At 39.0% G+C, this 27,325-nt stretch overlaps 1 protein-coding gene across 3 annotated transcripts in view; it reads right to left on the bottom strand.

The window, feature by feature from the left end:
- Window positions 1-1,954: 1,954 nt before the first annotated feature.
- FUT9 (fucosyltransferase 9) overlaps window positions 1,955-27,325 on the bottom strand; it is a gene marked incomplete at both ends in the record, with an annotated part of 104,171 nt that continues 78,800 nt past the window's right edge. For 2 of the 3 annotated variants that reach the window (XM_084202875.1, XM_084202876.1), the window contains one exon: window positions 1,955-3,042. In XM_084202875.1, coding sequence (XP_084059001.1) covers window positions 1,955-3,042 — 1,088 coding nt within the window. Of the gene's footprint in view, window positions 3,043-24,361; window positions 24,527-27,325 lie in introns of all 3 variants that reach the window. The other variant, XM_084202874.1, reaches the window with a different exon arrangement.

The raw sequence follows: 27,325 nt of genomic DNA, 5'->3' as shown, positions 1-27,325 counted from the left end.
ACATCAGAAGTTTGTTTTTAGAAGACTCTGTTTCCTTGTATTGCATTAATTTTCAAGGTAAGCTTATCTTGCTGCATACTAGAATGCTGGTGAGTTAAGGTGGTTCACAGTATATTGAAAGCTAGCTGGACCAGAATACAGCTTTTGAAACCATAGGCAGAGCAGAAGTAATTCTATAATTTTCCATGGGATTTTGAGTTCTATAAATTTAACTAATTAATCTTATAGCCTTTTGTGTTTCTATTCCCACTGTCATTTGCTAAATATTTATAATTTATCTCTCATTTCCTTATTGCAGCAACTTTTTTGTCTGTATATTTAATCTCAGTTACTTGATTGAACGACTTTGCTTGATCAGGGTCTTATACATCTCATAAGTAGAAATCCTTCCAGTTTAACTTTTTTATTTCTTTTTTCCAGTAGCAGATGTGATTTGCAGCACTTTGATCTGAAAATGCAAGGTGATTTGCTTTCATTTGAAATCAAAACATACCCATACATTTATGTCATTAAACCAACCTTGTACATATGAATATATATGGAAATCAGGAATTTGTCTTAGCTGATAGAAAGAAGTATTAAAATCAAATGATACATGTTTGAAGCAGACATTTTAAACAGTTGTGACAATCATGGCAATTTTATATTTGCTATTAGAGCAAATTTGATACTTAAAAACCTACTTATATTATCAAATATTGATAGCAGTTGTTGCTCTGAAGAGTTCATTTTTAATACCTCTCATACAAAATATTTTCAACCCCCCAAATTCATTTGCTTGGTAAGTTGAAAGTTTATGTAGCAGCTTGATAACCTATTTACTGAATTTCAGCATATTTCTCTCAGAAAATTGACTGCTTAGCAATTTTTCCCCACACTTATGTGTCATAACATCAAGTTGTCCAGCTACAGTTAAAATTCATCAGATATTTACAGAATTGGGGGAAAATCACTATTATTCAAGGAATTATATGAGAGAACTTTCTAAAATTTCTCAGCAAACTGTTTCTAAAAATCCATTATTACCAGCTGAATTCAGTGCATAAGGCTGATATAATCAAACACATTTTTTAAAATCTGTTTATCTCAGTGTAACACTACTCAAAGCCCTGGTTCAGGTTAAAAATACTTGAGACATATTGAAGGCCAAGGGTGTGCTGCATTTGAGTACACTCAAAAATTGGATGAATCTGGGCTTTGGTCACCAGGATAGGTAATTTTCTCTAAATCTGACTTCTGTTTTCTTCAGAGGGTAAGAAGAGATGTATTCCTAAAGCAACATAATGGGACCATTGTTAGGAAACCTTTTTAGAAACAAAGACTATCCACTATTCTAGTACATTTAAAAAACTATAGTTCTAGGTTCATTACCCTTAAAAAGGGGACAAATAACCCCACTTTCATAATGTTAGGTATTGTTCTCTACTGTGCTCTTAAATGCAAGATGAACATATGAAACTTTACTGTCTTTTGAAGGGTTACACACATTTCTGTCTGGAACAACAAATTATGTTCTTAAAATTTTCTCTGACATTTAAAAATTGTTTCCTCATTTTCCAAATAGGTTGAACAACAAAGATAATGTTAAAAATAAAAAAAAGTTAAAAATTACTAGTTGAAGTGAAAGACTGGGACATGTTTCACAGAAAATGTGGAAAATCTTGTTTTAAATTTATAATAAGCAATCAAATACTCTTCAGTGCACATAATTAGTATATTATAATTTGAAACTGAGTACTGATGACTGCTGCTGCTGATCTTTTAAAATCTCTTACAAAATATAAATAGGATAGCCAAAAGAGAATAACTGATAAACCATGATGTGAGATTTTCTTTTCCTTCCTTCTTTTTCTCTTTTCCTTTCCTCTCCACTTGGACTGAAGTCCTTTCCGGCTTCTTCAAAAAAATGCACACACACACACACCCACACACACCCACACACACCCCCCACAAATTAATTCCAAAACCATTTTTCTAAATTTCCAATGGACTTGTATTCCTGGTGTCTTTTCACGTGATCACAAGCGAGACATGCATGTGATTCCCAGAACCTAGAAAGATGCACTGAAAAATCCTTCTTCCAGTTGAAATAACTAAGATACATCTTGTTATTTTTGTCAAGCATCAGAAGGTATTCTGCCAGCTCTTTGGGGGAGAGAAAATCATCCACATGTATGAAAGAGTCTGCTGGAATGTAATTCTCATAATTTTCTCTGGAAGGGCCCAGTACAACTGGTACTGATCCAGCCAGAAGAGCATTGTAGAGTTTCTCAGTAATGTAATCTTTGTGGATTGAATTTTCAAAGGAAAGGTAGAATTTGCACGTGGAGATAGTCGGAATCAAGTTTTTGGCGTTGACGTAGTCTCCAAAGGCTTGTCCGTAGGTGTGGATTTCAATGTGTTTGCTAAGCTCGTTGTAATACTTGACTCGAGCGTGCTCAGGGTTCCAGTTACTCACAACCCAACAGACCAAGTTTTCCTTACTTGGTACTTCAAGTGTCAAGGAGCTGGTGCCAACCATCATGAAGCCATAAGGCACCTGGATATCCGAATCACGCCGGTAAGTCAGGGTCAAGTTAAAAAGGTGTTCAATGCCACTCTTTTGTGGAGTATGAGTTGGAGACTCCAAGTTCATCCAAATCCACTTCTGGAATGGTGGCCTGGCTTGCTGAGGTAAATTGGCCAGATCCCAGCTAATGTCTCTGTGATGAATGAGGACGGCGTGGGATCTGTTATAGAGCGAGCGGTCAGTGGTCAGATGGCACCCGGGGATGTTGAACATCGTCTGGCAGGACGTGAGATCAAATATCTGACCAAACGGCCAAACCCAGATCAAAACAGTAGTTTCACTGAGATTATCAGTTTTGGGAGAAAAGAAGTTATTCATTTTCAGCACTGAACTGGCTGATTCTATAGGACCAGAAATCCAGCTATTTGTTGGTTTGATATAAATTAATATAAATGCCATGAAACAACCAAGGATAATGAAGATAATAAAAAATGACCGGAAAATTCCTTTAGATGTCGATGTCATAATTTGCTCTGAGAAAAAAAGAGGAAGAGAAAGAGAGAAAATAATATCAGGTATTAAAATACATATACATGTCTTGTTAAAATAGTCATAATCAGACATCACAATAGACAGAACTTCAATAACACTGAACTGCAACCTCAGAAATTTCTTTTGAATGGAGAGGGCATGGTCTCTTGCACTCTGTGACAAAGTGACAATATTTCTGTTCTTCACATTAAAAGCTCACTGACAAATTAAAAGCGGGATTTTAATATGTCTGATACTTGGTGAATCAGTACATATTGAGAAGGTTTTTTCCTCAGAACCTAGACCAAGCTTTTGGAACACAGAAGACAGACAAAATTACCCTACAATTCTATCCCTGTGTCTGGATAACATAAAGGATAACATGCTGCAGATTTGTTGCATTTGTATTTGTGTGAATGTGGAGGACATAGGATTGGAGGATTGAAAAAGGAAGGGACTAGAACTTTAACTCTGTAATCAATAAGACTTATTAGAAAACTAGTTCATGTCTGGTGGCTACATAGAGATGAACATTCATGCCTTCTCCAGGGGACTCTTAAAATACCTACGGGAGGAAGCACCAATAGAGGGTACAGCCACATATCTCATATATTTCCCACATAAAGAAAAATAAAGAGAAATTAATATAAAACATGTTCTTGTGTATTTCATTATGTTTTTATGTGTTTAAAATGAGGAAAAGTAGAGATATGCTGCATTGTTATGAGGTATCCTTTTTTTTCCATGGGGAGATAGGGCTGAGAAGTTCATATAGCCTCCTTTGTCCTTGCTCCTGTTGTTTCCTCCTGAGAGTAGTGATCAATCTCCTTCCATAACTACTCTACCATATGGTTCTTGCAAACCTAACAACCCTAATTAGGGGTTGTTAATTGCTAACCTTTGATCCTGAACATAGCCCTAGAACTCACAGATGTTCTAAGATTAGAACTAAAACTGAAAAAGTTAACCATGCAGCACCATGTCACACAAGGGAAAAGGAGGGGAAGTCAATTACCAGGAAAAAGTAGTCTGAACATACTGACACACTGTAGATTCTACAATGTGTTACAATTCCTGTAAATGTTGTCTGACCTTTGTATTCTGCACGTCTTTCAATTTGTTGTGTTTTATTTTCTTGGCTAGATAGTGCCACAAAAATTTTTATAAAAACCCCACCCATATAAATAGAAAAATATATTATCTTATATATGATGTATAAATGTGTGTATATATATACACACACACACACACTCAAAGAAAGCAGAAAGTGAATTTCAGGCCTTTAAAACTACTTCCACAGCTCATCTCTTCCTACTATGAAATAAATAATTAAATTCAGAATGAAGACATGGTAGAACATGTTCAGAGGTCCACTAATAGCTCATAACTTTGCAGCTTTGTGAGTGCAAAAACTGATGTGCAGTGAGTATAGCACTACAGTTACAACAGAAATGTTTTCACATTCGTTGTTGAGGAAAGGAAGAAGGAGGGAACATCCCTTAGTTTAGCTTTACTCTTACACTGTATCTTGAAGAAAAGGGAATTTGTCACAATATCTCCTGGTTTTGGGAAGATGGATGGTCTTAATTCTGGTTTTAGTTATAGTGGTGGGTTAACCTTGTCTGGCTGTCAGACCCACCCAGCCACTCTCTCACTATCTCTCCTCAACAAAATATGGGAAGAAAATAAGATGGAAGTCTCATGGGTTGAAGTAAGGATGGGAAGGTCACTTACAAGTTACTTTCATAGGCTAAACAGGCTCATCTTGGGGCAAAATTTATTGCCATTTAAAATAGATTTCTATAGTGAGAAACAAAGACAGATATTAAAATAAATTTTCTCCCTCTTCTTCCCAGGCTCAGCTTCCTCCTTCATTCCCAACTCCTATACCTCCTACCCACTCCTGAGCAGTGCAGGGGCATAGGAATGCAGGTTTGTGATCATTCCGCAACTATTCCTCTTAGCTGCTCCTTCCTCATTATACATTTTCCTTCCTCCTAAATGAGTCCTTCCTATAAGATGCAATTCCTTCAGGGAAAAAAAAACTTAGCTACTGAGTGGGCTGTCTGTGGGATGCTTCAGGACACAGCTTCCTGTGGGGTCCTTCCCAGGCCACCATGGGCTGCAGGGGAATTTTTGCTCTAGTGTTCGGAGTACATCCTCCTATCCTCCTTCTCTGACCTTGGTGCTCACAAGGTTGTTTCTCACGTTTTCCCCCTCATTCTCCACTGATTGTGCCTTTCTTAAATGCACTTTCCCAGAGGTGCCAGCGCCTTGGCTGCAGGGTTTAACCATGCCCTGCAGTGGGTGTGTTGGGATATGCTAGAATTGGCATGGGGTGGCCCTGGCTGCTCCTTGGTGAGGCTGTCAGGCAGTCCCTGCTGCCAGTGCCTGGGCACAAACATCTCCAATAATTATATGAATTATATGGCCTGCCGAGTCTGGGGCTTTTGTCTAGGCCCTTTTTCTGAAGGACATAATTAAGCAGGCCCTCTCTGATTTCAGCAAAATGATCCTGAGGGGAGTAAAGGGGTGGGACAATGTATCCGTGGCTTTTTCACTTATCCTCATCAGTTTAAATCCCTCTGAAATTAAAAAGAGGTTTTACAGCAACATTAGCAACATTACATTGGCTTTTTTTAGCCTGCGTTGATTGTTGCTGGAAATTATGACTAGAAGGAAGGATGTGACCTATGTGAGCCCAAGACTGCCTCCTTGCCTTACTACCAGGAAAGTGAGAATAGGACCTCTAAGGAAGAAAGGATTTGGGTTGAACAGCTCTAGGAGATGCAGCTCAAGGAAAAAGCAAGAGGCTGAGCTGATATTCATGTAAAGCTGCTCTTTGTTTCTGTGCTTTTGAAAGCGATACACAGCACAGGTAAAACTTATCACTGAACAGAGAGTGTGAGCTGAGTTTGAACAATAGATTGGGACAGGTTCATTCACAGGAGCTGATAATTTTCTAGGGATTAAAAAGGATGATGAAAAATCGGAAAAGGATTTTAACATTGTGCCTTGTAACATAGTCACCCTCCAGTTAAAAGCCTTTTGACTCAAGTTTCTGACAGGGATTATTTTACACTAAGCTCTTCTGCTAACTAATAACAAACCTCTGCATCATCATATGACAATTCTTACTACAAGGGAAATGACCAGATATTATGTCTTCTGTCCTCTGCCTGAAATTCCAGTTTGTCCAGAATCTTGCATTTGTGTAGGAAGCTTTTGAAGTGTAGAGACAATGTGAGGATAATCACTTGTGGTTTGTGCCACCCCAAGTACCAATATTAACATCTGACCATGGTAAACAGATGAGTTTGCCAATTTTTATCTCTTCTGGGCACATTTCCTCTCCTGGTTTTGCTGTCCTGTGAAGGTGTGTCCCCCTTCTGATGTGGGATCATGGTTTTTAGTTTTTGCCTTTTTACCAAAACACTAACATACATTCAGGCTGTATAGTCCTTCATCTTTTGGATTCAGAGAACTAACCATTCATTATGCAGATCCATTAGATATATTGGCATCTCTGGCATACTTTGCTCTGAAACTACTGCTAATGGGATGGTGGAAAAAGGGTCTAATAGCAAGACCCGTAAAAATAGAATGAGAGTCTTACAAGGAAGCAGAGGACCTGAGCAGACTCCTAAAAATACCACTTAGCTATACCCTGAGGAGCTGGACAGGATTTTTTTTCATGGAATTCTATTTTTGTATTCCAGTTTGTGGAATACAGTAATAACTATTAAGATGTATACTGGGAATAGTGATGATTTTTCATGATGAAGTACTGACAGAATCAATAATTTCTGTGCTTCACAGAGCAGATTAGGGAACCTATGGAATGGACCAGCCAACATGGCTTTCATGGCTTTTGGAACTGAGTCCTGGGCACAGTCAGGCAGCATTAAGTAGAGTGAAGATGTGTTAAGCACTTGTTGACACATATTATTTGCATAGCATCATAAAATGGCTTGGGTTGGAAGGGATTTTTTTGAGAAGCAGCTTGTGTGTACTACTAGGACATAAAGGTTACGGTGCACTAGAATTCATAGACTATTTTTTCCATAATAATTTCCAAAATGGGGATTCTTTTCCATATTTATTTATGTCCTTCATTTTTGTACCCAAGATAACCATTAACATCTCACTGTAATTCTCACTATAAAGGTGACACTTACAAGATGTTTGTTACAAGCCATTTCGGCAAGTCACCTTAGTTCACCCTTCCCCTTTCATGGCTTTTCTTCCACCACAGAATCACAAATTTCCTTTCTGTGGATTCCCTCCCCCATGCATGTCAGAGTCTGAAAGGAGAACTTTGTCAAAGAGATGTGTTTACTGAGATTTTTGCCAGCTGGAAGAATTCTGTACTTTTGATAGTTTTGTTATAAAGTACGTTTCTGAGTGTTGTGGAGTAGAAAGTATTTTCTAGGTGCTTTTTTTCCCAAGTTGAAAGTGTAGTATTTTATCAGTACAAGATTGTTTTTCTCGGTGCAAAACTTAGCAAGGCTTCTTTTTAAGTGGAAATCTTGGCATTCCATCAACAAGCAACTGCATTTAGCAGCAACACAAACAGGGAGATAGTAATGGGGCATCAGCCCTTTTAACCCCAAGTTTACCAGGCAATGTTTGCAAAAAAACCCCATGGTTTTGAATGCATTATGTTTATTAAGAAATAAAATTGAATTTTATGTGAACTGTTTTATCATATTTTCCTTGCAACTGGGATTTCTCAGTCATTCCAGAAGGGACAGATATGTTTTGGTTTTTTTCTGATTATGCAATAATGCAGGGGGGAGAAAATATAAACTTTCTTGCCAATAGTATTGATGCCTATTTCTCCAGCATTTTTTGCAACAATTTCTCCAGTTTCTCAGGGTTTTGCCAGTAGCCCAAAATATATCATTATTTGCAGAGGTATAACTTTCATTACTAGTCTAGTACTGAGATTTTCCAAATGAAAAGGCCAGTATTTTAAAATAAAAATGAAGCAAAGATTCTTCAAAGCATGGACAGTGGATCATGAAAAAAAATCACAATACTTTTCACACCTTAGAATTCTTAAGTGTTTGGGGCTAACTCTTGTGTTCACCACCAGTTGGTCTCAGGATTCCTCAGGTAGAAATACTTAGCCTCAAGATAGTCTGTGAGGATCACTCCTGGCATCAGAGTGGGTGAAGAGCAGAAAGATTTTGAGATTAACAAAGGTGTCAGAGGTAGGTACTTCTAGAAGCAGACAATCTAGGTAGATACTTCAGGGCTATGAAAGGACAGTGGAATGCAGTGGGAACTGATAGGAATCACAAGCAAACAATTGTATTGCTAGAAAGAAAGCTCATCTGAGATTGTTCTCCCTGTCCTCTGGCATGTTTTACCAGACTTGGCCATGGCATATTTGCATTTATGCTAAAAGCTGGATTTTCTTAAAGCACACTTCCAATTAGCTGGAGCTTTTCCACCTGCAGCATTGAAGAAAACCTGATTGCCTCGGGATAGCCAGTGTGTAACTCCTTATCTCCAAGTCACTGCTGTATGGACATGCCCCCAAGTGCTTTTGCTTTAGCTCTGAAACTGAAGAGTGCTCCTTTTATTGGAATTAACTCTCACTGCTCCCAGTTAAGCTTCTTCTGTTGCAACTGGAATAGTGGATTTCCCCCCCCAACATTTAAACACAGGCTTGTTTCCACACATTTCCATGCCTGTCCACAGATTTCTGAAAACAGCCCAGCATGAAAAGGCACAACAGAGCTGCACAGAGTTAAAAGGCTGAAAACTGAATGAACTGCTGATCTCAGACTGCATATTTTTATTCTACTGTTTACAACATTCTTTTTCTTCCCCTCTCCACCTCTTTTGTTTTCGAATTATTTGTTAATTCCACAGATTCCAGTTTTGTGTATTTGCGCTCTGAGAACAGTATAGAATCATTTCCTTCAGTGGCGGTAAATTTTACTTCGAACAGTTTAAAAAAAATGACCTAAAAGCACCCCGAGGACAGGTAGCCATTAAGATAGATTGCTTCAGAATGGTGCAGAAGCTATCACTGGAGACTGGCAAGAACAAAGTTACACAAGCACCACTAAGCAATGAGAGATCAGATTGTGCCCCCAGGTCCTAGGGCTGGGCTAGAATGACCTTACTTGGTTCCTTCCAGCCTTGTTCTCATGACATTAAACACAGATTCTTACAAAATGAACCTGATAAGAATACAAGCTGGTGGTCTAAAATGGCAAAGAATTGCAGAATAAATGAGTAAAACCACCCCCATCCTCAAAGTTGTCTTGCAAACTATGAAGTAGCCACATGGCACAGAGTAAAAATGTGAAGGAAAATAAAAAATTATATGGAAAACAGGAACTACAAAGTCCCTATTTTTAAGGGCTAAACCTAAATCTTCCTGTCAACTGCTAGATGGGGTACAGCTGTTTTTTTTTGTGAATGTCTGAATCTTGATCCCCTTGCTGAAGAAAATCCTATTCTCAGCTTCCTTCTCCAAATTGCTGTGCAATGCACAGCATCCTGCTACGGCTCAGCAGCCCCCAGCCTTCCCCCTGATTGTCATCTATCCTCTCCTTCTCTCCATGGCAGTCACACACTGTCACTCTCCAGCTGCTTATGCAACAGCTCAGTGGTTTCTTACTGTGATCCAACTGTACAGCAAAAGACATTAGCCAGGGACACAGAGTCTCTCAGAACAGCAGGGGGAAATGGCTAAAGCACTGCTGTCCATACCAGAGTGACTTTATGTCCACCAACACTACCACATATAAAAGAAAAGATACAGTCCTATCAGCAAGAAACTTTTCCAGACAATCCACAGTTAGTGTCAGGACACTCCACATGGCAGCTTTCTAATCATGAGCTTATGAGCTTGTTTCAGAGGGTACTGGAGGTACCCTTTCCTTCCCTTGGCACAACTTGAAAAAAAATGGCATGCAAAGTGATCAGAATCTCAGCAGTGTTGCCAGCCTTGGTAGCATGCAGACAGAACCTTTTTTTACCTTAACTTCCACGTTTGCTTGTCCACATCACAGCTAGTTTATGACCGACAGCAATCTGTGAAAGGGGTGATGGCCTTCCATACTGTGCTAGGTATAGAAAATGGAGTTCTCCACCACTGTAGCTTAGTAGCAAATTTTATCTGCCTTGCTAGAGAAGAGCTTTTTATCTTTCTGAATATAAAGCTCATCCTAGTTATGCAGAACAAGCCAGTCCCTGCCTCTTTCAAAAGCCCTGAAAAGGCTCTGCACAAAATGAAGCTGATCAAAGAAAAGCGCTCCAAAAGCAAGTGGTCTCTTCCTCCCCTCTTTCCATGTGGTTTGGGAACAGCAAACTGCTGTTCTCTCTGATTCTGCCAGAATTGCAGAAAGAGCTCTTCAGCAGCTTTGTGACTGGCTTGTAAAACTGCAGCCAGCCAGCAGAAATATGAATAACATACCTGCACAAACTATGTGCTTGTGATGGCCACCTGCCCACCAGAAAGCCCTGATTGACTCACACTGGCTGTGAAAATGATGTGAGCAAAGCCAAACAGAGGGGGAGCAGGAAGTGGCAGGAGAAGAAACATAGGCATTCATGTGCACATAAGTTAAACTCCCCATCAAAAAATCATGGTTGCTTCTGACTGATTTCCTAATATGTACTTCCCCTGTATAGTGGAAAAACACCTCCTCTGAAGAAGAAGATAAATCAGAATCAGGAAAAAGCAGAGGGTGCCTACTTATAATATTGAACTCACTCTAGGGTATATTAGTTCTGTGGCAAAGCAAGGCTTTTGGAGCTCTGAGCACCAGCTGTTTGTGCAGATATGATTAGAGGCTAGGTACAGTAGTTATGATAGTAAAAGATTTTAAAATCATAGAAAATTCAGGGATTTAGAAAGAAAGTTAGGCTTAGGAGGCCCTGGGAAATGTTAGGCCTTGTATTTGCTAGATCATGTGAAACTGTGCCTGTGCAGTCAATATATGATAAATGATATAATTGTTAGATGCGATTAGATATAATTCCTGTTTAAAGAATCATGAGAAACTATGTTAGGTTGTTGAGGGGGATCACAGGAAATCCATGCTTGGGTAAAATCAATGTATACAATAGAACAACGTAAGTTTAATAATTAATATGTAAGTTATATCACAATAGAATATAAAACACGTTCGGCTTGAAACCATGTCGGGTCAGATTTGGGTCTGTGCACCCCTGACACCCAGAGCTCTTCAATAGAAACACCTGCATATAATCATTCTGTGATTATGTGTTCCTGAACGCTAACATTTTTGGAGACCCTCGATGGGACCTTGTGAGCGCTGCTGAGCAAGTTTGCGACCTGATCATGCTCCAGATGGCACCGAGGGATTCTTGGGGAGCCCATCGGCCGTGACCATCTCCACAGCCCACAATGTCCCTGGGAGACAGGCAAGGTGCTTTTACTCTGGTTGCCTGCCAGTAAGACACAGTGAAAGCTACACCAGGCTAAGGAATTCCTGGTGGTATTGCCTAGGTGCTGTCCTTTAGACAATCGCAAAAGCATTGCAGGCTCGGCATTTGTGGTGTATTGCATTTGTAATGTGGAGAAGTGTAAAGAGATTTTGGGCAGCAATGCCCCCATACCTCGAACTTCTCCTTTGGGGTGCTTATTAGCACATTGGAAACAGGGTAATTTTGAGAAAGAGTTACATAAAGTTAAGTTGATTGATTGTTGTAATACATGGTGGCCAGAATATGTCTTGGAGGATAGCGAAAAATGGCCAAAGAATGGGTCTTTGCAATATAACCCCATTTTGCTGTTGATGTAGTTTTGTAAGCAAGAAGGAAAATGGGACGAGGTTCCGTATGTTGATTTGTTTTTCTATTTGCAAGGTAAGCCAGAATGGCAGGTTGAATGTGGGTTAATGGTGGTTAGAGCATCTGCAAGTGATAAGTGTGAGGTTTGTGTAAAAGAGAAACATTGTCTATAACACTTCGCGTTGAAAGAAATTCTGAGTAGAAAAAACGATACAGATGTTGATTTACAGGTAGCTCCAACCAGACGAAGAGAACCTAATCCTATCCTGCCTGCTTCATCTGCCCCTATTTCACCGTCTGCTCCTACTTCACCTAATTCTATCTTGTCTAGTCCTTCTTCACCCTTCTCTCTTTATCCTCCTCTCCCACCGTCACCTGATCTCTCTTCCTCGGGAGATGATCAAAATCTAACCGTGATACTAAGAAGCGGGGGTGGGGGGGGAATGTAAGTGAAGGAGATAGTGATAGTGGAGGTGAATCAGTGACACCAGTATCTCACAGGACTCAAAATTTGTCAAAGCTTGCCCTGATCTTGGCTAGAAATGACCTGGGCAGACAAAAGGAGACCATGATTTCTCCCTTGCAACAAGGAGTAGGAGTGGAGGGATCAGTGTTTGTAAAAGTGCCTTTTTCTCCTGCAGATTTAGTCATTTGGAAACAATCGGCTGGGACTTATAGGAAAAATCCTGATAAGGTGGTGTGAGTGGTAAAAATGGTTATGAAAACTGAGAATCTGGACTGGGACCATATACAAGTAATATTAGATACTTTAATGGATTCTACTGAGAAAGAAATGGTACTTAAGGCAGCCAAGGAGAGGGCAAGGGAGGATATCAGAAATGGACTCATAACAGGAACCCTAGATGATAATTTTCCAATGGAGGATCCAGGGTGGGATCCTAATGCACCTGGGCATACGCGGAGGCTGAAGAAATATCAGGAGTGGATCCAGATAGGAGCTCAGAACACTGTGCCTAAGACTATGAATTGGTCTAAACTGTATGAGGTCCAACAGGAAAAGAAAGAATCCCCTACTGTGTTTTTGGAAAGCCTTAAGAAGGCAGCAAGAAAATATACAGATCTCCAAATAGACACAGCACAAGTGGAGGTTCAGCTCACTCTCATATTCCTGGGGCAGTCACAGGATGATATCAGAAGGAAATTGCAAAAATTAGAAGGGGAGGAATTAAGGAATCTGGATAAACTACTTAAAGTAGCCTAGAAGGTATACAATAATAGGGAAAAGGAGGCTGGTAAAAGAGAGCAGCAAAATCTTTTGGCAGTAATACAAGGAAAAAGGAACCCAGATTTCAGAGGATGTGGCAGAGGTGGTTGTGGACTGAGTTGAGGCAAATTTGGCAGGGGCTGGGGACCAGTCATACAAGGGTTAAGCTTAAATAAGAGTGGGTATTACAAGCAGGAGGGGCATTGGAAGAGACAATACCCAAGGCACCTGAACAACGGGAACAAGGGAACAACCGGAACAACCAGAACAACCGGTTTAACCAGGGCAATCTGTTCCAGCAGGAAGACATGTCCAAGGCTATAATACTAGGAGAATATCATAGCTGACTAGAAACAAAACAATCCACAAAGGAACCTTTGGTAATTTTACTGTTAGGCGATAGAGAGGTGAAGTTCCTGGTGGATGCAGGTGCCACGCAGTCTGTACTAAATGATTTGCAAAGGCAAATTGGAGGCAAGCAAACAACAATAGTTGGGGCCCCAGGGAAGGAGGAAAATCAGCCATTCTTGCAACCCTTAGATTTGTGTTTTGGCAAGGTTTTAATGCATGAATTCTTATATGTACCTGAGTGTCTAGTTTCACTTTTAGGGAGGGATTTGTTGGCGAAACTTGATGTGCTAATAACCTTTGAGAATGGGGAAATTCTAATGAAAATACCTGAATCAAAGACGGGACAAATTTTAATGATCAAAGAAAAACCAGTCCCCTCTGTCCCTAAGGAAGTAGAAAATGCAGGAATTCTCTCTGTATGGGAAACAGATATACCAGGAAAATCTAAATTGGTGCAGCCAGTGCATGTAGAGTTAAAGGAAGGAGCAAGGGCTCTACAGGTCAAAGAGTATCCCATAGAACCAGAAGTACGACAAGGAACAGAAAAGATTATTGATAAATTCTTGAAATACAAAATTCTAGAGGAATGTGAATCAGAATTTAATACACCAATATTTCCAGTGAAGAAACCAAATGATGGGTATAGATGAGTGCAAGATTTGAGAGCAATAAGTGAAATAACAAAGGACATTTATCCAGTAGTAGCCAATCCCTACACATGCTGACATCTGTAAAAGAGATATATAAATGGTTTATGATAATTGATCTAAAAGATGCCATTTTCTGCATACCCATTGACAAAGAAAGTAGGAAACTGTTTGCCTTTGAGTGGCAAAATCCAGGGAATGGAAGAAAAACCCAGCTCACCTGGAGACGACTTCCGCAAGGATACAAGAGCAGTCCGACACTATTCGGAAACCAACTGGCGAAGGAGCTGGAGACTTGGACTGAGAATGGGCAAGGGCCGAGAGACCAATACCTGTTGTCGCAGTATGTTGGTGATATACCGATTGCTACAGAAGAAAAAGCAACCTGCATAAAGGTAACAATCAAGATTATAAATTCACTGGGAATGGGAGGTTGTAAGTAAAGTTAAAAAGTTCATAAAGTAAGGTTATAAAATATCCAGGGAAAAGGCACAAATTGCCCAACAGACTGTGATCTACCTGGGATGTGAAATTTCTCAAAGGCAATGAAAACTAGGTACTCACTGTATCCAAGCTATTTGTGCTATTCCAGAGCCCCAGAATCTACACGAGCTGTGAGTCTTCCTCAGGATGGCAGGGTGGTGCCGCCTGTGCATCATGGACTATGGACTGATTGCATAACCCCTGTACAAAGCCCAGGTGACGCAGGCATTCACGGGGTGCAAACCACAGAAAGAAGACTTCCTAAAATCAAAAGAAGCACTGACAACTGCTCCAGCATTTGGGTTACCTGATCTGTCTAAAGATTTTCAGGTATTTGTACATGAAAGGCTGCGCTGGGCGTTCTGACGCAATGTTTGGGAAGCTGGAAAAGGCCAGTGGGCTATTTTTCCAAACAACTTGACAACATAAGTGCTGGATGGCCTTCATGTCTACGAGCAGTCGCAGCCACTGTGATGCTGATACAAGAGGCCAAGAAGCTCACTCTGGGAAGGCACATAGATGTCTACGTACCACGCATAGTAACCACTGTCTTAGAGCAGAAAGGAGGTCATTGGCTATCTCCAAGCAAGATGATAAAATTCCAGGTAATCCTGACTGAGCAGCATGGTCACATTAAAGACAACTAAGCTTTTGAATCCAGCTTTGTTTCTAGGTACCCCAACTGAAGAAGGCCCATTAGAACATGACTGTGTAGAAGTAATAGAGCACACCTATTCAGTGAGAGAAGACCTGAAAGACATCCTGCTAGAGCAACCAGAGTGGGAGTTATTCACAGATGGAAGCAGCTTTGTGGAGAATGGAACCACATACACTGGATATGCAGTAACAACAGTCAGTATAGTAGTGGAGGCAAAAGCATTACCACCAAATACATCTGCCCAGGGGGGAGAGCACTAGAATTAAGTGAAAGGAAAAGAGTAAACTGGGCTGACTCAAAGTATGATTTTGGAGTAGTGCGTGTACACGTAGCACTGTGGAAGAAAGAGGACTACTATCTTCTCAAGGTGCGCACATTAAACGTCAAGATGCAGTCCTGCAATTGATAAAAGCAGTACAAAAACCTGAACAAGGGCAATTATACACTGTAAAGCACACCAATCAGGAACTCCAAAATTTGTGAGGGAAATTGAAAGGCAGACTGGACAGCCCAACAGATTGCATGAGAAGTGCAAACAACAATGGCATTGATACCCTTAAAACTTAATATATATCAATTCAATTTACTCCAAAACCAAAATACTCAGTAGAAGATGAAAGATTGGGACATTTGCTAAATGCTGAAAAGAATTCAGAAGGGTGGTATGTGACTGGACAAGGATAGATAGTGGTACCTCCCTTGATAATGAGGGAAATTCTACAAATTAAACATTACGAATGTCATAGGAGTGCAGAGGCATTGGTAAAATTGCTAAAGCGAAGTTTAATCTTGGTATGGATGTTAATAATGGCAAAATCAGTAATGTCAAAATGTGAGAGCTGCTTGAAAAACTACCCAGTGTCTAGACGGCAGGCACAGCTAGGAAGGATTCGGAATAGGAATAGAGCCAGGAGATATTGGCAGGTGGATTTTGTAGAATTGCCAAGAACTCAAGGATACAAATACCTGGTAGTGGGGGTTGACATTCTCTGGGTGGCCAGAAGCCCTTCCCTGTCGCACAAACCAAGCAAAGGAAGCAGTTAAGTGGTTACAACAGGAGATCACTCCCAGGTTCGAGGTACCCCAGGGATATCATCGGACACGGGGCCCCATTTTATAGCCACAGTAGTAAGAGAAGTAAGTAGATTGCTAGGAATAACTTAGGACCTCCACACACCATGGAGACCCCAGTCAAGCAGACAGGTAGAGAGGATGAATCAGACGCTAAAGAGGCAAATCAGTAAAATATGCCAAGAAGCCAAACTGCAGTGGCCCCAGTTTTGCCGACAGCACTGTTGAAGATTTGGATAAAGTCTAAGAGTCGGATGTCAGTCAGTCCTTATGAGACATTGTATGGGAAACCATACAAATCTCCTGAACCTAACCCAAACATACATGCCACGGGAAAGCAGGAAGTGTATAATTATGTTCTGTTTCTTGGGAAAAGTTTACCTCGGCTTCGGAACGCCCTTGTGTGGAATAGACCACTGACTCTTGAGAATCCAGTTCCGGGAGATACATCCGGGAGATGAGGTGTGCATTAAAAATTGGAACGAAGAACTGCTGAAAGAAAAGTGGAGTGGACCCCATCAGGTACTGTTGACAACCTTTACAGCAGTGAAAGTAGACAGTGTGGATCTCTGGATTCACTATACCCGAGTGAAGAAAATCCATCCCAGATCACGGACTGTGTAAATTATGGAACCAACAAAGCTGAGATAAGATGTGTTTAATTGCTTCAAGAATGTTATCAGTAAGAGTGTCAGTGCTCATTTTATGGTTATTGTCTTTGAGATGTGGAATGCAAAAAGATCAACTAACCACTCTTCATTCTAAAATGAAAAGAGAGGTACAAGCAGAAACACAGGTGATAAAAGTTTCTAATGCAATTTGGGCTGAGAATGTAATGATTGGATTAGTCAAAGACTTCACCAAAATGCACAACACTGGCAGAATAACTGCCTGTCTGCCAATACCGAAGACAGCAGGAGACCCAATAAGTTGGGGAATCATAACATCAAAATTACCTGAAATACAAAAGAACAAAACAATTGTATGTAAACAGGTACCAGAGTTGAAGCAAATAGTCAGAGAAACCCGGAAAATAACAGGAGAGTGGATGAGGCCTCTGAGGAAACAGGATTGTCATTTAAGTCATGGCAGGGTAAGACAAATCATAGAGTGGTGGGTTAAAGATCAAGACATTGCAAATTGGGAATGCTTTCTGACACACTATAAAAAGATTGCAGAGAATGTTACAGAAACCACTCTGATATGGAAGTGTGAGGCCAAGGATCAGAAAGGTCAGATAGAACCTTGGGACGGTGCGTGGTCCATAAGTATACTTCAAAAATTCCAATATATGACAAACACCCCTTGGTGTATTAAATGGGAAGGCTCTGAGAATGAAACACACCCAGCAGTAACGTACACTGCCACTAGCAGCAGAGCAAAGGCAGACAAAGTAAGTTGGTGGGCATGTAATAAAACTTATGACTACACTTCTGATGATATAGAGATAAAAGAGATGCCACCCTTGGTAATAGCCCTACCAATTGGTTGTGCCTGCAGAGGGATCAAACATAAACAAGGTAAAGTGAATTACAAAATAGTCATAGGATGTACCAGGAATACAATCCAAAGTCCAAGACAATTTGTATGGGCAACAAGTGATGGTACCTGGACAACACATCTGCCTGTAGACGGGAAACTTTGGGCCTCCCTACTTTATGTCCAATTTGGAAAAAGTCCATGGAATGGAAAACATGAACTACTGCAGATGAGAATAAGATGAGAAATTCTAGACAATGAAAATCAGGATGACACTTAGAAAGAGCCCTCTAGTGGAGTGAAATTTGGGTGGGCCATAGAGTCTTTGCTCAGTCCTATAGCAAACTACCAGAATAGAGAAATGTTGTACAAACTTACAGGTCAGGTAGATAGACTAGCAAGAGTCACCCGGGAAGGATTTAAAGAACTAAGTTTAAAATTACAAGCCACCACAAAAATTACTTTACAAAATGGATTTGACTTAGGTTTGTTACTCCTGAAAGAGCATGGAGTGTGTGGATTTCTAAAGGGATGGATTGATCATTGCTGAGTCCACATCCCAAATGTAACTGCAGATGCAGAATATGACATCAATCAGTTGAAACAAATGGAGCATGAAGCACAAGAAGAGCAAAAGGATTTGACTACGAGCTGGTTAGGCAAAATCTTCAAAGGGTTAGGGTGGAATGTGAGTTCATGGATTAAATCTGTCATTGAGAGGGTGATAATCTTACTAATTGTATTCTTAGCAATTTGGTTAGTTTATATCATCTTAAAGGGAGAAATACAGAAGAAAACGCCCTAGAACTGAAAAATAATAAAGACACTGACAGGAGATCCACACCCATTATCTTCTAGTTCTGCATTTCAGGACAATATCCATGACAATGTTTACATCAATCATGGATTTGAAGAACTTCAAGTATAAACTCAGAAACAAAGGTGTATCACTGTATCAAGTGAAAGCATTTGCAATTTAGTGAATTGAAGGGGGGAAATGATAGTAAAAGATTTTAAAATCATAGAAAATTCAGGGATTTAGAAAGAAAGTTGGGCTTAGTAGGCCCTGGGAAATGTTAGGCCTTGTATTTGCTAGATCACATGAAACTGCACCTGTGTTGACAGTATATGATAAATGATATAATTGTTAGATGTGATTAGATATAATTCTTGTTTAAAGAATCATGAGAAACTATGTTAGTGTTTTGAGGGGGATCAAGGGAAATCCCTGCTTGAATAAAATCAATGTATACAATAGAACAATGTAAGTTTAATAATTAATATGTAAGTTATATCACAATAGAATATAAAACATGTTTGGCTTGAAACCATGTCAGGTCAGATTTGGGTCTGTGCACCCCTGACACCCAGAGCTCTTCAATAAAAGCACCTGCATATAATCATTCTCTGATTATGTGTTCCTGAGTGCTAACAGTTACACTGCCCTATCTTGCTGCATAAGCAAGCTCAAAAAATTTAATTGAGATTTAATGCTGCCTTTTTTGCAGATAAACCTTCATAGATCTGAGGATTTTGCCAGTGGCAACACAACTTGTGAGATAGCTCTGTAGCCAGGAAAGAAAGCCTGAGAGGCCTTTAAGAAATACCATAAATTCCCCATAATCTGATCTCTGCTTAACATTTCACTTCTCTGCTTGCCTAGCACCTTTTCCTTAAGAGACTTGTTATACCTCTAGGTTTGGGATCTGTACTGATATAACTGGTTTTGTTAGGATGCAGGTGTTCTTGCTTTAATTTGAAAAATCTTCTGTGCTGTGCATTTGAGTTGCCAGTGAGACAACAACTGCCCTAGAGAGAAAAGAAAGCTACTGAAGTGCTGAAATCAGTTGCAATCTGCTCTGTGGCTGAATTGGAGAATGCCATTTACTACTATGTTAATAGAGAATAGAGGTGACAATTTATAGGCTTACCTTTAAAAATATGTCCATCCATATTCTTTGCAAATGAGACTTTTTTCCCTCACAGAATGGAAGGATGGGCATTTGTTTTACAAATACAATCAACAGAATTGGTTTTCTTGACTTTCTGAGCTAAGACGTAATGAAGTGAATCAAGAGGATTCAGGATAGCCAAGACACCTCATCCAGGTTCTGCTAGTTGTCTAGATGCCTTAAGCAGAACTCCTCACTGATCCAGCTTTCTTAAAAGCCCATCAGTGACTCAAAACTTCGGGTTAGATTCTGGGCATAGAGAATACAAATCCTTCATATTGTAATATACTGAGTGCCAAAAATAATGGCTGCTTATTTTCCATCTGGGAAAAGTGCAATTCAAATAATTGATGGATTATAGAGTACTTGTGTGTGTAAGGACACCAGCACTAATTGGAAGAAAAGAAAAACAGCACCAATCATTTTCATTGTGCACCAATGACTATGTTCTCAAGATTACTTGTGTTGGTAGTACCTAATATTTCAATAGAATAAGCTGTTAATTGTAAGATTGAAGGTGATTATAAAACAAGACTCTTGAATGAGACACGTGTCTTGCTGTAGCAAGATTAGTAATTCACTATAAAGATTACTGTAAAGTTTGGACACTGAAAACATGAACAGAAAAGATCTGATACAAGTGCCTTTTTTACTCAAACACAGAGAGAAAGAGCAAGATCCACAAAAAAGCAAATTCAGGAACTTTCCTATTAAGAAATTTAAACATATGCATGCACACAAACTGAAACAAAAACTTAATCACCCAAAAATAAAACCAGATAAAACCAGAATGAAAGCATATTTAAAAAACAATATATATTTTAGATAGTGTATACTATAAACCCTGCAAAACTAGCAGTCCCTAAACCTCTCAAACGGCACACTCTTCTGAGAAAACAAAATTGCAGTTGAGAGAAAGCAGTCGTTAATTTCTTGGAGCGTGCATAACTTTCTCTTTGTGTGCACAACAAAAGGAAGAGCAGATAGCTGGAACTACAAGTATAACAAGCTGAGAATACAAAGCTTAACAAAGTCACTGAAGAGACTTTTTCTGTAGAAAAGGAAAAACCTGAAGTTCTTCAGTGAAGAAATAGCAAATACACAAGAGGAATGGGTTGAAGGAACAATTGTCTGAAAAAAACCTCCAGCAGCCGCAAACACCGACATGTTCTAAGGTGATGTTTTCTTTTTACTACTTACTGTCCAGGTTAACACAGACACTGATGCCTCTGAGAGCAACTCGAGGTTAGAACATGTCAATGAAGAATATTCTGCATAGGCTGCTGACAAAAAACTGCCCAAAGCCAGCAGTTAGTCCAGAGATCATATCTCTTTTGAAAAGGCTCAAGCTATTTGCTATTTCTTAGCATATTGTCTTCCTTTTAAGCCTCCTAAAAAGAAAAGTTAAAGTTTACAGTCTAAGTTTAATTCTAATATTTAATTTGCCCTTGATTCTAATATTCAATTACTGGATTTTAGTGTCATACATTATTCTACTCTTAATAGACAAAAAAATTCCATAATGAAGTAATGAATGTTTTGCCACTAGAGTAACAATTCAATGTACAATTATTTACTGTGTCTTAGAAATACAATTTGCCAAGTAGTCTTTTTCCCATCTTAAGGTTTGCAACCCATAGTCTTTCTCTGGCATAACTTGACTGCTTATTAAAACTAAAAAGTGGAAAGAAAGAGATTTCCTTTGTTCCTACAATGCAAGGAAGACTTCATATAGCAATCTTAATCAGAAAGTAACTTTCTAAAGAAACTCTGGAGAGATAGGTTGGAGAAAACACAGAGAGAAAGAAAAAGAGCAAGGGAAATAAGCTGTAAAAGATTTAAAAAAGGGGTCTAGATAAGAGGTCAGCACTTAATGCTAGATTCCTTTACTTCAAGGAAATTGGTGTAAAAAAAGTGATGGCGAGCAGTTGCCTTTTCAAACAGACCGAGAATCCTTGCAGTTAATTCAGTTTAGCAAATGTGGGTAGGACTAATTTGATGACAAAATGTTAAGAGGAACCTAAATCCCTAGCTGATTAGCTATCCCAAGTCCTAAGAAGCCCCAGACTAGAAACAGTCTCTACTAGTAGGGATCAGGGGGACATGTTGCAATCCTGCAACCCTGAAAACCTCTGTTCATTTGTCTTTTACTGCTGGTCATGCTTAAACTCTCTCTGACCCTCTGCCTTTCAGACTCCTGTGCTCTTAGCTGCCTGGTGCCAGCACGTCCCCAGAAGGGGCTCATTCTTCTCGAGGAAGGGCCACTCAAAATCGATAAACCAGCTATTACCCCAGCTCTGAGCCCTAAGGAAATAGATGTGCCTACAAGAGCAGACTCCATCTTAAATGCAATGGTAACAGCTGCTTTTTGTTTGTTTGAATTTAAAGGAAACAGGCAAAGGATGAAGTCCCTTTATGCAGAAATTGAAGCTATGACCTATTAGATATGAATCTTTCTTCAATCTCAAGTGATTTAGATCTCGATATTTCAAGTTCTTTAAAGGCTTTTTAGCTCCTAGACAACAATGTCTGTGAATTTTACAACCTGTGAAGAGCTTTAGGAATAGAGGTGAGCAATCCTTTTCCCCTCACTGGAGGCCTAGGTGCTAATCAAAGATCATACTCTTTTCTTTTGACCTCTTTCTGTCTCCTGCCTATTGACTCCCTAATGATTTATGCCCAGGGGCACATCTGCAGCAGTAGAAGGTAGAGGCAGCTTCCTTTCCCCTCTCCTGTAAGGAGAAGGCTAAAGAGAGGCTTTAAATCTCCACTGTTGTGAAGATCACAAAAACTGGTCTTTATTTTGGGTGAATAATTTTCTGTCTGTTTTTCAAAAGGTGTCATTTCCTAACTTCTTCATAAAGGAAGGGACTAGATCCCTGCTCTTGATGGAGCATTCCCAGCTCTGAATCCCAAGAAGGACCCAGTCCTTTAGAGCACTGGAAGTATGTTGGTGAAGGATGGAGGAAGACACACCCCAGTTCTGTCCTGGGCAGCCTCTTTCCCTGTTTGTGGTGTGTTGCACTTGTAGGTGCCCAACAGATTGCAGTAGGTAGGTGCTCCAGGAATCCTAAGGAAGCTTTTGGGCTAACAACCAGACCTGCTAATGGTCAGCAGGTGGTGGGTGTTGAGGACAGCCTTTGATCTCTGTGGTTAGTTGTGGTCAAATGCCACACAAAACAAATTTTAAAGCACCACAAAGCCCTTCTTCCCAGTCAAATTAAATGGAATTTCTGCTAGAATATATGTCTATTGTAAGTCCTCTTAAAGGAAGCTTAATCAAAAGCAATGATAATAATGTTAGGAAATCATTATTTCACTGACAGGCACATTGGTCTGCTGGACAGCACTGTTTTACCAGGGCAATTAGAGCCTGCTGATGCCCTGACAAGTCTCATACACAGGTCATAGAACAAAGTGATTCTTTTATCAGCTTAACCTGAGTTTAGTTGAGCAGAATTTAATTTGAGTTAGGCACTAATCACTTTCTGTCTCATAGATACCTAAAGTGTAAGACTATTTTCCTTTAATAAAATACTTTCAAATCTACCAATTAAGAGTACTATAGAAGCAAAATAAATGCTGCTCTAGTAATAACAATACATTCACATTGAAATGCCTTTCCCTAAAGAATCTTTTGGACTTTTGCAAGCAGTAAGTTTTAATCACAGCACAGTCAGAAAATTATTACTGAAACAGTTCTATGTGGAGTAAAGGAGGGCTGGAAATCAAGCCCAGGAAAGATAAATAATTTTCGCAATATCATGAAAATTTGAACAAGTATTTGGCAACTATGACTTAAATTTGCATTGAAAGAGTTGAATCTGTGGGTTAGAATTTTTTCTTCAAACTTTACCTGAAGGTAGTCACATCACATTTATTCAGATCAGATATCTTTTTTATGCATCTTTTTTTCAAATCTCTGAAAACACATCCAAATTTTCTTGATTGAGGTAAATTAGTACAGAGAAATGGAAGATTTAGTCAGATTAAAGTCAATGACCCCCTGATCTTTAGAATAAGAAAAACCCAACCATTTTGCAGAACTATAGTTGAAATTCTACAAGCATAGCTGGATTTGCTGAAAGACAAGAAGTATCAGAGATGAAATCTTGCTCACAGAAACACTGTAAAACCTATTAATTTCAGTATGGTTGGGGTCTTGTTCTTTCAGTGGATTGCAGCAACATGTAAGAAGAGAAAAAAAGAGAGCTCAAAAGCTATTCCTTTGTAATCCTTAAAGTTAACTTAGAAATAAAAATCCTAAGGCAACTCAGGAGACAACGAGACAGATGTAAGTTAGAGCACAGGGAATCTAAAATTTGGAACAAGGTGCAAATAATGAACACCCTCCCTTACACACGCACATACCCACAATCTGGAACTTCAGGAAAGATTTAATCCCCTTTTTGAAGTGTTTCTGGTGTTTCTGTTTTCACACCTGCTGTATTTTACAAATACATGCTTCTATGAATACATATATATATATATATATATATATATATATATATATATATATACACATACACATACACGTACACACAGTGTTCATGTGGTATTTGTAGCACACTTAATTCCTTCGATTCCCTGAATTGTGATTTATCAATTATGGTTTATATTTCTTTGTATCCATACCCTTACCTCTCTACATATGTAGTATGCAAACAAATCCACACGTGATGAACTTATGAATGCTTAGGCACCCCTGCCCAAGCTGCTGGCCCTGGATGGAGGCTGTGTTCCAGTGGGAAGTGCTACTGTTGTGTTGTCCTTGTGGGATGTGCTGCAAAGTGACAGTCAGTGAGTGCAGAAGGCAATGGAGTCACTACCACTGCCGTGCTGGTGAATAGGAAGGGGAAAAGAGAGCACTGAATTCACTGGGGCACTGAGCCGGGGGGATGGATGGGAAAAGGAGGCAGAAAGTAGAGACAGGTAATATTATTATAGGAGAAATAAAATATTTTTGATTCTTATGTGCCATAACTCTTTTTGTCAGAGATGACATAAAAGAACTTATTGCTCTGAAACAATTATTTCATCAGGAAACACAACAGCAGGCTGAATCCTGCAATCCCGAAGATTATTTAAAGCATGAGATACATGAGACCCCTGTATAAATTGCTGGAGATGGGAAATCTGCCTTTAGATTTCTGGAAAAAGTGTAGCAAGGAACAGAAGGCAGCTGCTTAGACTAGAATTCTGATGAAATATGTCATGGGGGAATTGGGTGAATTTACTCCCCATTAAGCAAGCAAGCATGTTTATTGATACAGTTGATATGAATAGAAAACTTTAAAGATAAACGATTCTTGAATTCCAATTTAAGTTTCATTCATATTCTGTCCCTTTTTGCATTTTCAGCATCAGCAATTATTATCAACTTCTTTTTTATTATCAGTCAATTTCTTTCAAGGCTTCTGTTCTTTAAGGTTTTGGGTTATGAATAAGAGAAACACATTTGTTTTCAACAAGCTATTTTTAGTGGATTAATTTTAGGTGCCAATACAGATGTCTAAGATTTATGAGCATGTTTAAAAAATTAATAAAAAATTCTAAGAACATATTAGAATAAAGCCTTTTAAAGGCTCTTTCTACATATCTTCTGGATTTTTTTTTTTTTAGTTATTCAGGTTCCTGTGTCATGTTCAACACTTTAGCATCTGCTTTTGTTATTTATTGTTCTGAAATTATGCTCTGCAATGCCAAAAGGGAAGATTAAAATGTAAGTAGAATTTGATACAACAAATCAAGAGAAAGGCTATGATGATCAGAGGAGTATTTAAAAAAGTGAGTTATTTTGGATTTTTTGAGGTGTAACTACACTGCAGAAAACTTTTTTATAGATTCAAAATAATTTAATGTTAACTGGAAAATAGAGTTTTCAGGTACCCATCAAATAGTTAGAAAATTCCATACAGTTTAAAGGCAGTTTTGCTGCTTTAAGCTGTTTGTTTGAGTGCCAAGCAAGCATTTATTCAATGTTTATGGTGTAAGCATTTAAATAGAAAGTAAAAGATTACTTAACAGTACTTGTGTGCGATTGACAGATATTGGAATTTGACTGCACTCTGTGCTGCTTAAAATGATTACAAATGAAATGTGTGCATCCAGAAAAGCTGGTTTTGGATGGATGAACTTGACTTGCTGATGAAAGTAAAATGAAATAAATTACACTTCAACCTCTCTGAATCTGGCATGTAATGCTGAACTGAACTGTAAGTATTTCACTAGGAGACTTCAAATAGGTTGTCTAAGATTTTTTTTTAACCTAAATAGAGGATAAAATACAATAATCTCCATGAGACTTCTGGAAAGATACTTTTAAATTGTCATTTTATGCAAGGAAGCACGACAGAGTTTTGCAGAGCTGATGTGTTGATAATATGATTACTCCAGCTAGATTTATTTTCCCTTTCAGATTTTAAATCACTGTTTTATTTATCTGCTGCATATAAGGAAAATTAGATAAAAATAACAGCATGCAGGAAAATGTGGATCAGAATTTTGCTTTGGAATAGATTGACTTACAATATTTAAGAACAATAAAAACTTTTCCACTGCTATAATTATTTGAAGTGAAGAGTCAATTTTTAAAATTTATTTTCCAAAATCCTGCAGTTTATAATCTGTTTTCTGCCAGTGAAGGACAAACTCAGATTTACTGGACAGAAGCTATAAACTATGGTGGAAATGAATTTCTTATTTTCATTGGACAAGATGAATTGTGTCCTTTGTTCCCTATTCTCTCTTCATAAACTGCTTCTAAAATGATTTTTTGATGCATTGTGCACAAAACTATATTTTGATCTATGAAATTTCAAAGAGACTCGACCACAAAATGTTTGGTTTTTTGGTTTTTTTTTTTTGTTATAAGTCAGTCAGCACAAAAGCTGGGAAAGCTGAGTTTGCTAACATTTTCTCAGGGATTTTTTTTGTCATATTTGAAAGAAATTTTAAGGGAAGAGAAAACATGCTTTAATGTCAGTGTACCTCACTAGGGAGAGATTTGTTTGAAATATTTCAGTTTTGCTTGGAACAAAAAAGGGAACATTTCAGTATCACAAAATTTTGCAGAGGACAAAAAGTCATCCCAGCTATCATTAAGGTTCCCATAATGGCTGGAAGATTTCTTCTGCTGTCAAGCTTGGCAGAGAGATACACAACTCAGGATGCTGTCAGGATGGGATATGACAACAGCATCACATCCCTCTCATGACCTGTAAGACTGAATTACCTTCTAAAAAGAAAGCAAGAGGGGAAGAAATGTATCTCACCTTGATATAGACAAAACCTGAGTAATTAGTAGTCCTATAGGAGACAATCCAGCAATTGTTGCTCTAGCAGCAAGCCTCCACAGGAGTACCAGTGTCCCCTAAGATTTCAGGTAAGGGCACCTCAGAGTACCTGTCTTAAAGAGCTTGCACCTGAACATGCGCATGTGCAATGCTTCTACAAGGCAATGCTTCTCCTTATGGTCATAACCTCAGATATTATCATCCTACTAACAGATTGACCTGCTCTCTTAGCTGCTTCTCTATTATTTTTTTCCCTTCTACTGTTCCCTTTTCATAATTCTTCTGACCCTGTTTTCATCTTTGCTCCTTTTCTTTTTGGGGCGATGTCGGAACCTTTCAATTT

Source organism: Fringilla coelebs (genome assembly GCF_963513975.1).
Source record: "Fringilla coelebs genome assembly, chromosome: 3".
NCBI classification, from domain to species: domain Eukaryota; kingdom Metazoa; phylum Chordata; class Aves; order Passeriformes; family Fringillidae; genus Fringilla; species Fringilla coelebs.
This window is presented reverse-complemented; position numbering and strand designations above follow the sequence as displayed.